Source organism: Peromyscus californicus, unplaced genomic scaffold (assembly GCF_007827085.1).
Source record: "Peromyscus californicus insignis strain IS unplaced genomic scaffold, ASM782708v3 Scaffold_3__1_contigs__length_106647218, whole genome shotgun sequence".
NCBI classification, from domain to species: Eukaryota; Metazoa; Chordata; class Mammalia; order Rodentia; family Cricetidae; genus Peromyscus; species Peromyscus californicus.
Window position 1 is genome coordinate 72,267,357 of NW_026294551.1, and position 13,061 is coordinate 72,280,417.

The 13,061-nt window shown below is 44.1% G+C and overlaps 1 protein-coding gene across 1 annotated transcript; it reads right to left on the minus strand.

The window, feature by feature from the left end:
- Window positions 1-212: 212 nt before the first annotated feature.
- On the minus strand, window positions 213-1,160 carry LOC128122704 (olfactory receptor 1361-like). Its single transcript, XM_052758371.1, has one exon. The coding sequence runs from the start codon at window positions 1,158-1,160 to the stop codon at window positions 213-215; it is 948 nt and encodes a 315-aa protein (XP_052614331.1).
- Between the last annotated feature and the right edge of the window lie 11,901 nt (window positions 1,161-13,061).

A 13,061-nucleotide genomic window follows, 5' to 3' on the forward strand; every position in this document is an offset into this window, starting at 1 on the left:
CTTCTCTCATGTTTATCTCTAAAATAAAGGTCACAGGATGCATTCTATATGTAGACAATAAATTCATAATTTTATAGTTATGAGCATTCATCAGTGTCATATTTAAAGACAGCAACATGAACATATGACACCAGTAAGAAATATAATAATGAAGATTATACTTACCGCAGCCTCAGTTGCTCCATTATTAGTCTTCTCTGTCCTAAAATTGTCTAGCTGTAGAATTTTGATGAAATGAATCTCCTAAATATGAGTTTCCTTAGGGCTCCTTTGACATCATGATTCCTCAGGCTGTAGATGAAGGGATTGACCATGGGTGTCACCACTGTGAAAAAGGCAGTGGCCACTGTGTCTTGTACCGAATATGTAGATGAAGGGTGCATATAGACCCCCAGGATTGCTCCATAGAAGAGGCAGACCACAGTGAGGTGAGACCCACATGTGGACAGGGCTTTTCTTATTCCCTGAATGGATGGAAACTTCAGTACATTGGAGAGGATATAGGCATATGAAACAGTGATACATGTGAATGGTGTGATAGAAGTCAGCCCACCTACAGTGAAGGCTGTGATGTCATTGATAAAGGTGTCAGAACAAGAGAGTTTCAGGATAGGGTAGGGGTCACAGAAGAAATGTTGTACAGCATTGTGGGAACAGAAGGTGAGTCGAACCATGAGCAGAGTGTGCAAGAGAGCATGCAGGTTTGTGATGACCCATGATATGGCCACCAGGAGGACACAGAGTCTGGGCCTCATCATCATGGTGTAGTGGAGTGGGTGACAAATGGCCACATAGCGGTCATAGGCCATCACACTCAGCAGGAAGCCATCCATGTTGATGAATGTGATGAAGAAATAGATCTGGGTCATACACTCTGCGTAAGAGATGGACTTGTTCCCCAAAACGTGATTCACCAGCGCCTTGGGGATGGTGACTGAGGAAAAGCAGATGTCAACACTGGAAAGGTTGGCCAAGAAGAAGTACATGGGTGTGTGGAGATGAGGGTCACAGCTGATGGCCAGGATGATGAGAAGGTTCCCAGAGATGGTGACCAAGTACATCCCCAAGAACAGCCCAAAGACGACCTCTTCTTGCTTTGACTGCCCAGCAAGTCCCAGGAGGAGGAATTCTGTGGCTGATGTCTGGTTCTTTTTGTCCATATCTTTGGGGGAGAAAGTTCCATTTCAAGGTAAGATTGGATGTCAACACTTAAGCAAAAAGATCATAAATTTGGGAGAGCTGAACTGTTGGTTGAGAATTTACTAAAACTGAGTGGTGCCACTGAGCAATTTTACAGAAGAGCCTAGTTAATTTTAATAGGGTTTGATTACAATAGCTGTGTTCTTGCTCACTCCAGTTTGCATATATAGGTTCTTTCCTGTGCAAAACTTCCCTTGGCCTAATAATTGTGGTATTATATTGCACTTTATAGGTGAAACAACTGAGGCTTGAGGCAATGAGGTGATTTATCCAAATTCACAGAACCAATGAAAGTGCCGGCTTTAAATCAGTGGAAGTGTTGTGTTGTGGGGCTGTTGTTGTTTTCTTTATGTTATGCTTTAAATAACTATCATTTATTAAAAATTTAACCCAGAGGTAAATCCTATATCTGATGCCACACTAGAATCCTGAAGATTTTATCTGTGGCTTTTCTGATTTTCTCTTTGTGGAGTCAAGAGGCCAGATGAACAGTTTTGTTCGGAGTCTTACCTGCTCTTAAATTGTCACCCGTCAGCTGTTGGGATGCGCTGAGCTGTCTGAGAGGCATTGGTCCTCCTTCCTGGTGTCAGAAAAGGACGGGGCAGATACCCGAAGCAACTGGATTATTTTTCTATCGGAAGAAAGAGATTCACAGACTGAAAAAGAGCCAACTCACATGGAGGATCTAAAAATAAATTTCAGGATGAAGAAACCAGTACAGTCAAGGGAGGCAGCTGAAAACTGGCTGCTGTGTCTCTGTGAAGATTCGGGGTACTTAAATAGGAAGAGAGGGGAGCTGTTCCCTCAGTGACCAAAGGCCTGGGAAAGGGAAGTGAGAGGGATGACTGTGTGTGATCTGCTCTGCCTGCTGGGACAGAGGGTGCTCTAGTGAACATTTTGAGAGGACTGGCTAGTGTGTAGACACTCAGGAAGTAATGATTCAAACGCTGATGGGAGTCACACCAGGGAAATGAAGCCACAGTGCTGAAATGTGAAGTTATCTAGCTGAGATTAATACCCAGACCTGAGACAAGGTGAGGAGGAGGAGTAGAAAAAGCTGGAACAGGGCTAGCCCTCCTTAGAATATGAGGGATGAAGGCCAGGGAGGAGACTCAGTAGGTAAAGTGCCTACCATCAAGCCCAGTGACCTGAGTTCAATCAGCGGGGCCCTGATACGTGTTGGACAGAGACCCAACTCCTACATGTTGTTCTCTGACCTCCGCGTATGTACTATGGCATGTGCACACATGCTCTTACACACAAATAAACACTGTGAGAATGTTTTTTAAAAGAACTTGAGGCATGAGGGAGTGATAGGTGGCATCGCCACACACAGGAGGGTATTGGTTCAGTATACATTACCTTCTGGTCTTCTGGACAGATCCCATAGTGGTGTCAGAGAGAGGGAGGGGTAGCAGGACTTCAAGGGGGGATTCTTGTGTTTGAAAATCATGTGGGACTGACACCAGCCTGGATGCTCTTGGTACAGCATCTCTGCTGATATAAGGACTGGCTGTAGGAGGCTGTTGCTGAACAATATATTATCATTTCATGGTTTAAACCCCAAGCAAGTTGGCCCTCCATAGAAAGTCACACACCACAGCACATCATGTACCTAACTCCTCTCAACGATTGTATGTTCTTTGGGCATCCCCTGTAATGGAATTCTGCACCACCACCACTACCCCCACCTCCGAAGCCTCCTGGTAGGGAGACAGTGCTTCTGTGTGACTTCAGTACATTGACTCTGATTTCATCCATTATCTCTTATGAGCTGGGCTAGTGTGTATCTATATGAGACACCTGGCATATCTGTGTCATTGTTTGTGATCCTGGACCATAAAATCAAGTCTGCTTAATCCCCAGGTTTAGGTCCAAGCTAACACCCCTCTGTGGGGATGGGCAGGATGTCTAAGTGCCCTGACTCTGGGACACTATGTTGTATAGTTGGCACTAAAGAGGGTAAAGGGGGGCAAACAATGGGCGCAAACATGGAGATGAGAGGATGAATAAGGCTGCCTTGTGTGCCTGAGATATCCAGGGGGATAGGGAAGTGAGGCTCTGGCCTCTGGGCTTCTAGCCATGCTTGCTGGTAGCTGTGTGCTCTGTTTAGCAATTTGGACCTTTCTGTTTCTGCCCTGGGTGTGTTTTTGCTGTGCTCTCAGCAGAGAATGAGAAAAAGGCTGGCGTGTATGAGGGAGAATTGGCTTTTTCTCCTTCGAGCCTGGTCAGATGCCGAGGAACTCGGTAGGTCTGTCTTCGTTTTTCTCAGTATCATTTCACGGGTTTGAATCCATGTGAACCCATCTGCTGTTGGAGGTGAAGGTGCTCTCCCTCACTGCTTCCCCAGCCCCCTCTCACCTGCCTTTCTCTGCTGCCGTCAGGGCCTTCCCAGTGTCCCCATCTCTGCTGATTCTGTGCTGGACCTTGGAGGACAGAAAGTCACAGTTAGGGTTGAAAACCAAGGGGCCTTTCCTCACCGGAGAAACACGTGGCTCCCTCTGGTCAAGCTTGGATGGTTGGAAACTAATAAGCAGATCCTCCATCCCTTGAGATCCAGCTTTCCATAAAGATTGCTGCCAAGTTAGAGTGCCCCTTGGGCTGAGTCCTCAGAAGTCCTCATTAAGGGCATGTACTAAGAACTCATTGTTTATATCCTTCCCAGATTTGGAAACTAGGCCTGCAGAGGCTCTTTCCATTTTTTCCCTTGAATGTTTTTAATTGTTTGCTTTATTAATTTATTAGTTTTAGGGAAATAATTGCTTTCATTTTGATATATATCATATACATATATGTATGTATATGATAGACTATGTATGTATCACCGTACTTTGCTCATGTCCACTCCCTTACCATCCTCTATGTCCCAGTCTTAACTTCTTGCTAATTTCCCCTCCCTCACGTAGTCTCCATTTACTTTCAGGTCATATGTGTGTGTGGTGTGTATACATATATACATATATATGCTTATATACACATATACAGGTCATACATATGAACGTATACACACACATTTAAATCTGTATTCACATGAAAGGAAACATGGCATTCACCCTTCTTCCCCCACCAGTCTCTCTTGCTCTTCCCTCTATACTGCCATTAGACCCCTTCCTCTTCCCCATAGTCCTGTATTTTCTTAAGCAAATAATTCAAGAGGACACCCTTTGAATTGTACTAAAGTGTGACTGATAATTTAAAAAGTGTTTTTGAATCATACTTCTCTTGCTGTTGCTACAAAATCTTTGCCTAATCTAAAATTTTAAAAAAGTATTTCTATTTTTTCTCCTAGAAATGTATCCTTTTAACTTTTCTTCTTATATCTGTTTCAGTTTGAGTTAACTTTGTATATAATGTGGTGCTAAGCTGTGTTGAGTGTTTTTAATATGGTTATTTAATTATCCTGACTATTTGTGGAAAAATTATATTCTTCCATTGAATTGCTTGGGCAACTTTGCCTCACATCCGTTGGTCATGTGTGAGTGGACATACAGGTAAATTAAATGTGTCCCATTGATCTACATGTCCATGCTTTTGTTAACCCTTTGTGACATTCTAGTAAATCATGAGATACCATGATAGAAATCCCCCAGCCCTGATCTTTTTCAAGTTGTGCAATATTAGTTCATTTCCCACAGCAAAAGTAATATGTTTGTCTGTCTCTTGAAAAATTCTTCTGTGAAATGTGATTTGGCTTGTGGGAAATCTGTGTGTTGTCTTAAGAACCACTGATTTCCTGTAGATAAGGAGTTTAAGTCTTCCTCTTTTCTTCCATTTTTCAGGTTTCCTTTTTATTAGTTTTTTTTTGGATATAAACTTTGCATGGGTTATCTTAGATTTAATATTTAAATTTTTTTTGAGACAGGGTGTCACTGTTTAGACTTGGCTGGCCTGAAATTTGCTATGTAGACCAGACTGTCCTGAACTTCAGAGATCCTCCTGCCTCTACTTCCCAAGTGCAGACTAAAGGCTTGCACCACTACACCAGCTCAAATAATTTTATGCTATTGTAATGTATCATGTAAGAAACTATGGATTTCCAGTTGTTCACCGTTGCTTGTATAGCAAGATGATGAATGTTGAGTTTTGACTTATGTCCTGCCACGGTCTGGTATAGTTAGTTTCAGCTGTCATTTGACACAACCCAGAGTCATCTGGGAAGAGGAAATCTCAACAGAAGAACTGCACAGATCAGAAGGAGCTGAGAGCATGCCTGTATGACATTTTCCTAGTTGCTCATAGATTCAGGTACTGTGGACAACACCATCCTAGGCAGATGAACCTGTGCACACTGAATAAGCCAACAGGTGGCGGTCCTCTGTGGCTTCTGCTTCCTTTTCTGTTCCAGGGTCCTGCCATGAGTTCCTGCCTTAGCTTCCCCTAATGATGGACTCTAATCTGTAAGATGAAATATACTCTTTCATCCTCAAATTGCTTTTGGTCATGGTGTGTGGGGGACCAGCCCCCACTTTTATGACCAGGGTACTCTTGAGCAGGGAGAAGTGGGGAATGTTTAGATAGAAAAGATACCTAGATGATGAGAGGAAGACAGAAAGACAGGATAGCCTCGGGAGGGCCTGGGTCAAAACCCACCAGCCCAGAACTTTATTCAAAAGGGCTTTTTATAACAATGCCATGGGGTGAGGCAAAAGACCTCCCCCTTGCTAGATACAGCCAAGTGTAGACCCTTTCAAACACCTGGTACCCAGGCCCATGGTCCAATCATCCTCTTATGCAGACCTGCTGGGTAAAACCACTAGGAAACCTCGGTGGGCTCCAACAATGGTGTTTTTCACAGCAACAGAAACTAAAGGAGGATACCTGCCTAACTACAGAATTAGATATTTGGTAAAGTTTATGTTTGTTTCTTTCTTTGCAGTATTAAAATTTTTTTAAGATGTTATAGGAAGTCACATTATCCACAAACAGGATGAGATTTTAATTTTTTTCTTTTCATGTGGGTATCTTTTCTTGCCTTGCTGCACTGGCTAATATTTCTACTCCAACGTTTTATAGGAGCAGAGCTGTGGACATCACTTTCCCTTGAGGCATATTCAATATTTCATCTTAGATAAGTTTAGCCCTGTACTTTGTGGCTGTTGTTTAGACGGTTGTTGTCTTTTCTTTTGTGGTGCTGGGAATTGAACCTAGAGCCTTGGGTGTACCGGGCAAGCACCGTACCACCGAACCGTATTCCTAGCTCTAGCTCTATGTGTTCACTAAAGACTCTGTTCGGTGGAGGAGGCCTTTGATTTGGAATGCATCAGGGATTTCTATAATTATGAATTTTTCTCTTGTTACATTCCTTTCCTGCATCAATTCCTATGATCACAATACCATCCATTACAGTAGATAGCTTTGGTAATTGACTAGTTCCTCTAATGAATGGTGCCCCTGATACAGGCTCCATTCTTTATTTTTTTCTTTAGCCATATTAATGCTGATGATATTAGTGATTCTGTGGTTTGATTTCTTGTAGTATTTAAATTTTCAGTATTAAGATTATACTGGCCTCATATATGTATAGGAAGGTTTTGTGCTACTCATTTTCTCAGTTTGTGAAATAGCAATATTAATGCCAACAGAATCATTCAAGTCTGGGGTTTTGACTTTAGAAGATATAATTATAATTAAAATTCCACTAATAGAGTGAGTAAATTGGTTTTTTTTATTTAGTTGGGCACTTTTTGATAGTTTCCTTTTTCCCTGGAAACTGCTCTTTTCATCTAATTTTATCACAGTAGAAACGGGAATAATACTGCTAACTTTCGAGTGCTTGCCTAGCATGCACAAAGCCCAGGGTCTGGTGCACAGAGCCGCAAAAACCAGGTGAAAGACACTTGTAACCCCAACACTGGAGAGATAGAGGCAGAAGGATCAGAAGTTCAAGGTCATCCCTAAATCAAATTCAAGGACACCCTGAGCTACATGATGCACTGTTTTAAGAAAAAATTCTAATTTCCTTTGGAATGTCTCTGGGATGTCGTTACACACTGTATTATTCCTGCCAGTCATTCTTACTTCAGTTGTTTGAGGATGGCAGAGCTGACTAGGTATAACTTTTATAAACTATTTTTCTAACTTGCTGTTCTTTGCTATTTGAAATCCTTGAGTCTTCTGATTGCTGTCCCCAGTTGAGTAGTGACTTAACCAATGTCACTTTAAATGCCAGTCCCAAAAGGAAAAAAGAAAGAGCATGGGAAGAGTTAAAGTGTAAGAAATAATGGTCCTCACTTCATACTAAGAGTACTGGAGGAGACTCAGAGCAGTGAAATGGACAGGCCGTGAGTGAGGTATTCAACAGTGATCCTTAGGACTGGGAGTTCTTTTTTTTTTTTTTTTTTTTTTTTTTTTTTTTTTTTTTTTTTTGGTTTTTCGAGACAGGGTTTCTCTGTGTAGCTTTGCGCCTTTCCTGGAACTCACTTGGTAGCCCAGGCTGGCCTCGAACTCACAGAGATCCGCCTGGCTCTGCCTCCCGAGTGCTGGGATTAAAGGCGTGCGCCACCACCGCCCGGCAGGACTGGGAGTTCTTTGATCTCAGTATTTCTGGTAATCTTTTATTTGGAGGCATCCTCCTTTTCCCCCAGTGTCAAGGACCCCATTTAAGTCTTCTAGGACATCTCTTCCTAGTGAGTTAGTGGTCACATCGGCCACTAGGGGTCTGATGGTCCCATGCGTTTCATCTGGGTCCTCTCATCTGTATAAGTCTTGGTAATAAATGCTTGGGAGAGACCTCCACTAGTTGCAATTCAGGTAGGAGGTTCAAATGTGGGGGACCTCAGCTTGTCTTAGGACAGTTTTGTCTGCCCCTGTGTCTATCAAACATTTGAAATTCTTATTGTCAGTTTTAATTGAAAGTTTGGGGTGAAAGTTTTCAAGTATGTTAATGATCCAGTGGACTCCTGGGCCTTTCCCTCTTAATGGTGGGGCTGAGGGCTGCCTCCTGTGGAGTTTAAAGGCGGCAGGGGGTTGCCTTCTTTGTCACTTACCGCTCTGAAGTCCTTCCTCCAGTGAAAACCTTTCCTACAGCGGGGGGGGGGGGGGGGGCGGCCAGACGTTTTAGGGGTTCAAAGGCAGTTGAAATGTTCCTTGGGCACTCCCCTTTCCAATGTTATATCTTTCCACATTTAAAACACGTTGAATTAGGCCATGTTGCTACTGCAAACATTCCCCTATTTGGTGAGCTGTCCAAACTACCCAGTTTGTCTTTCCAGCCGGGACAAGCCTACTCGCTACCAATGTCTCACTAATACCACTCTTTCCAGGCCGACATGAGTTGCCCCTCCCCTTCAGTTAAATGTGGTACTTGGTTCTACATTTAGAAGGAAGAGGGAAAATTGCTAGGAAGCAAGGTGATGAAGCATACCGGGAAATTAACAAACCCTTATACACAGAAAACATTGAATAAAAGGCTGTAGCTGCAATCGCCGGGTTAGTCAGCGTTTGGATGGTAGCACAGGGGAGGGATAGGCTTTCTGATGAGAGCAAAAAGGATGAGGAAGGGGAAGGAGAGGTGTTTAAGGACTGATTGACTGGGGCAGAGAATGTCGTAAGCAATACTTTCAGGAAATAGATTAAAAGATATGCTAATATGGAGACAGGGGGTGCCCTGGCATTTTGAGGGTTAAATTCTAAAGCAAGTGCAAAGTTGCTGCTCTCTTAGATAATTCCTCATCAGTTTGTACCAGATTAGAGAGCATGGAGACAGCCCTGCAGAATGGCACAAAGGCACTCTCAGGACATTACTGCAGAATGTAGGAGTGGGGACAGGCGCCGCATCAAGAGATGCTCATGGGATGCCTGTGCAGCCCTTGTCCTTGTGGCCTGTGTATGTAGTGGGTTCTTTTATAACAGGCTGTTTCCTGTCAAGGAAATGGTGACCAAAGGTGGAAGAATCAGGAGGGCAGGGTGGGTTGGGTGGTGATATATTGTGTGTCAAATAAAGCCTGCCTGAGAATCAGAAGACAGAGCCAGCTACTAGATTAGACATAGAGGCCAGGCAGTGGTGGCACACACCTTTAATCCTAGCATTCGGGAGGCAGAGATCCATCTGGATCTCTGTGAGTTCAAAGCCACCCTGGACTATATGAGATTGACTCAGTCTAAGAGAAAAACAGAGCCAGGCAGTGGTGGCGCACACCTTTAATTCCAGTACTTGGGAGTCACACGCCTTTAATTCCAGCATGTGAGATATCATGCCTTTGCTACCAGCAATGGGGAAGCACAGACACTTTTAATCCCAACACTAGGAAGGAAGTGAAACAGCTGGGTGGAGAAAGGTATATAAAGCATGAGAAGACAGGATTTGTGGAGATAGGATCTCGCCTTCCATTTGGCCTGAGGATTTGGTAGTGGTGACAAGTTTCTCTCGTGGCTTTTTCCTTTGTCTGTCTAATCTTTCAGCATTGGCCCTGGTTTTTATTAAAAGACCATTTAAATTCTGAGCAACAGGGGTGGGTTCCTATTATCTGTGAATGGTAGGTAAGGTCAAATGCAGGAAAATCTGCTATAAATATTCCAGATGCTATGTCTAGAGAAGCACACTAAAATAGCTCCTTCCTTCCTTCCTTCCTTCCTTCCTTCCTTCCTTCCTTCCTTCCTTCCTTCCTTCCTTCCTTCCTTCCTTCCTTCCTTCCTTCCTTCCTTCCTTCCTTCCTTCCTTCCTTCCTTCCTTCCTTCCTTCCTTCCTTCCTTCCTTCCTTCCTTCCTTCCTTCCTTCCTTCCTTCCTTCCTTCCTTCCTTCCTTCCTTCCTTCCTCTTGAGATACAGTGTTATACAACCACAGAGCACAGTGGGTAGACATGTGGTAGAGATAAGGGCTGAATGGCTAGACGTTCGACAGTGTCTGTCTTTTGGGGTGAAAGAAGAAGGGTGGCTCTTGGCTCCGAGCTTCTGGACAAGCATTTTAGAACCCCACATCTGCCACCTGATCCCTTCCCAGGGCTTTCTTTCTCCGTCCATTTTGGAAGCGAGCTCGCACAGATCTGCAGTGAACGGTATATCCTGAAGCAGTGAATGCTGGGACACTGTCAGTCATGCTAACAGACACCACCCTGTCCCCCGCCCCGCCCCCGCGGCCCCCCGCCCACCTGCTTGAACTTGATTGGATGTAGAGGGATTGGGTGGGCGGTGCTCCCCACTGTCACTCCAGGTGCTTGTGCGAACCTGTGCCCTTTGGAGATGGTGGCACAGTAACTTCTTCTCTCATCTGATGCTTTCTGCCACTGCCAGATCCTCTCATCTCGGTCGACTCCCTGCTTAAGCCGGATGATGAAAATTCACAGCTGAGGCTGAGAACTGAGGGAACTTTTTCTCACCGGGAACACCCTATAAGGCATTGGGCTTTCCCGGGTCAGAGTTAGAAGAATGAGAACCAATAAATAGACGTTCCCTCCCTGGAAACTATGAGATCCTTGAGGATGGGGCGGTGTGATTCCAATTGCCAACCTTGAGGGCCCCTAGGGCTGACTCCCCACAGCTCCTCATTAGAGGCACACATGCTAACCATTCTTTGTTCTTAGGAACCCTGGACGCGGAGATACTCCAAGATGAGAAGGACAGTTTGGTGTTCAGACTTGGACATTCGACTTCGTTTTTCTGAATTTATGTCTCCATCTGAGAAATATGAATTTGCAGAAGGTGAACAAAGTTCAGTTTCATGATATCAAAGCTTTTTTTCTTTTACCGTTTTAGACAGGATCTCACATAGTCTGAGCTGTTCTCAAACTCACTACATACATAGCTAAGGGTGACCTAGAACTGCTGACTTTCCTGCCTCCATCCCTCCAGGACGGGCATGGTAGGCGCAAGCTCCACACTTGGTTTTACATGGTACTGGGGATGAAACCCATGGCTTCGTGAATGCAAGACAAGAGCTCTACCAGCTGAGCCGTGTTCTCAGCCCTCCATGTCTTTATTATTTCATAAATCTATGATTCCATAGTATAGCCAGTGTTTGTTTATTTTTATCAAGTATATATTTATAAAACCGATTCGATCTTACATGAATATCTGTTTGCCAAACTGTATTCTTGGATTGAGTTCTCTAAAGAAGGCAATCACTTAGTCTCGTGGTACCACGGGATGGCCATACCGAATTTAAGGAAAGGTTCCAAAATTTAGAGCCAAATTAGTCTTGGTCTTCTCTGCAGGATTCAAAGGGGCTCCTGGCAAAGGTGGAGGTCTTGTTGGGGAAGCATTCTTCCCAGGGGGTGGAACCCATAGCTTTGGTGAAAGCCAGCTCCTCTTCATGGTGGGGGAAGCCTGGGTCTTCTAAGCTGCCTGTCCTTGAGTGCCCCCTGCCAGGCCCCCCTGCCAGGCCCCACCACTCTCACTTCTGCTGAGAATTCAGCTGCTGAGCATTAAGCAAGACAAGGGGCCTGACTTCCCTGCCTTTGACATATGGCCGACTCTGCTCATTCTCCAGGGCAAAGCTGCACACGAGACTGACTGTTCCTGCACTGGGTCTTACTTACCCTCATTGTCCTCTCAGGCCCATATCACACCACAACATACCTGGTCCCCTGCCCTGTGTCCATTATAAAGCTGATGAAATTGAATGTCACAGAATGTCACAGCAGCCTTGCTCTGTACACTCTGCTAATTACTTTGGCTTTCTTCTGAATACCCCCTAAGCCTTCAGGATTAAGGTTCAATTTACTAATTTATACTGAGAAACTAATGACTAAAAATAGAAAGCCAGTTCTGTGTTTTAATCTCTGTAACAGTTCATCTATCCCCGACATAGGAAACCAGAAGCTTCTAGAGAAAAAGTGAACAAGCTTTTTGCATTCCACCGTGGGTTTTCCAAGGAAACCTGAAAGGTTAAATTAGCAATCCCCTTGTAAACACTTTCTTTTCATTATAAAACATATTTTTTGATATTTGTTTTATTTTAATCCTTATGTGTATGAATGTTTTGCCTGCGTGTATGTCTGTGTACCACATGAGTCTTTAGTACCCATATCGGCCAGAAGATGGCGTTATATCTCCTGGAACTGGAGTTATAGGTGATTGTGCAGTGCCACGTGGGTCCCTAGGATCAAACCTGGGTCCTCTGCAAGAGCAGCCAGTGCTCTTAACTGCTGAGCCATCTCCCCAGCCCCTATAAAGCATACCTTTCACTTAGAGATGGCAACTGTGATTTTTTTAAAGTCTTCCTTTTAGCCTCGTGGTGTATGTTGAATTTCTTCCTAATTAGTGTTCATAAAGCCATATCATTTTTCAAAGTAATTAAAAAATTTTTAATGGCAATGGAAATTTAGCCTCCTTCTCTACAAAGTCTTTGAGAGACAAGGAGAGTGAAGATTTGTATTCTCAACCCTGAGACCAGTCATCACTAAAATCCACGAAGTTCCTTCCACTGACTGAGGTGAGTGGGAAGCACCTGTAGCAGGATTCGAACCAGGGACCGGGGATCCACGGGGATGAAGTGCTCTTTGCAGGAGCAGAGTCCCCTCAGTTCTGCTGTGGGTCTTGTTAGGTCACAGGTTCTGATGCAGTAGAAAGGTGAGGCCCAAGATATTGACCCTGAAAAGCTCCTGTGTGCTGCTGCTGTGGCTCTCTGGATCATATTGGAAGTGTGAGACCCTGAGGACTGGGGCCCGTGAGATGGCTCAGTGGGTTAGGATTCTTGTTGCTGAGCTTGACGGTCTGAATTTGATCCCTCAGACTCACAGGTTAGGAGAAGAGAGTCCACTCCCCACAAATTGTCCTCTGACCTCCATGCATAGACCACTGCATCTGCACATGTGTGTGCGCACACATAAACAATAATGATAATAAGTTAACTAATCTTTAAAAAGGACCTTGATGATTATCGTGTTTTCAGTAGTCATGATGGTTTTAAGAGATGTGTTTGAGGA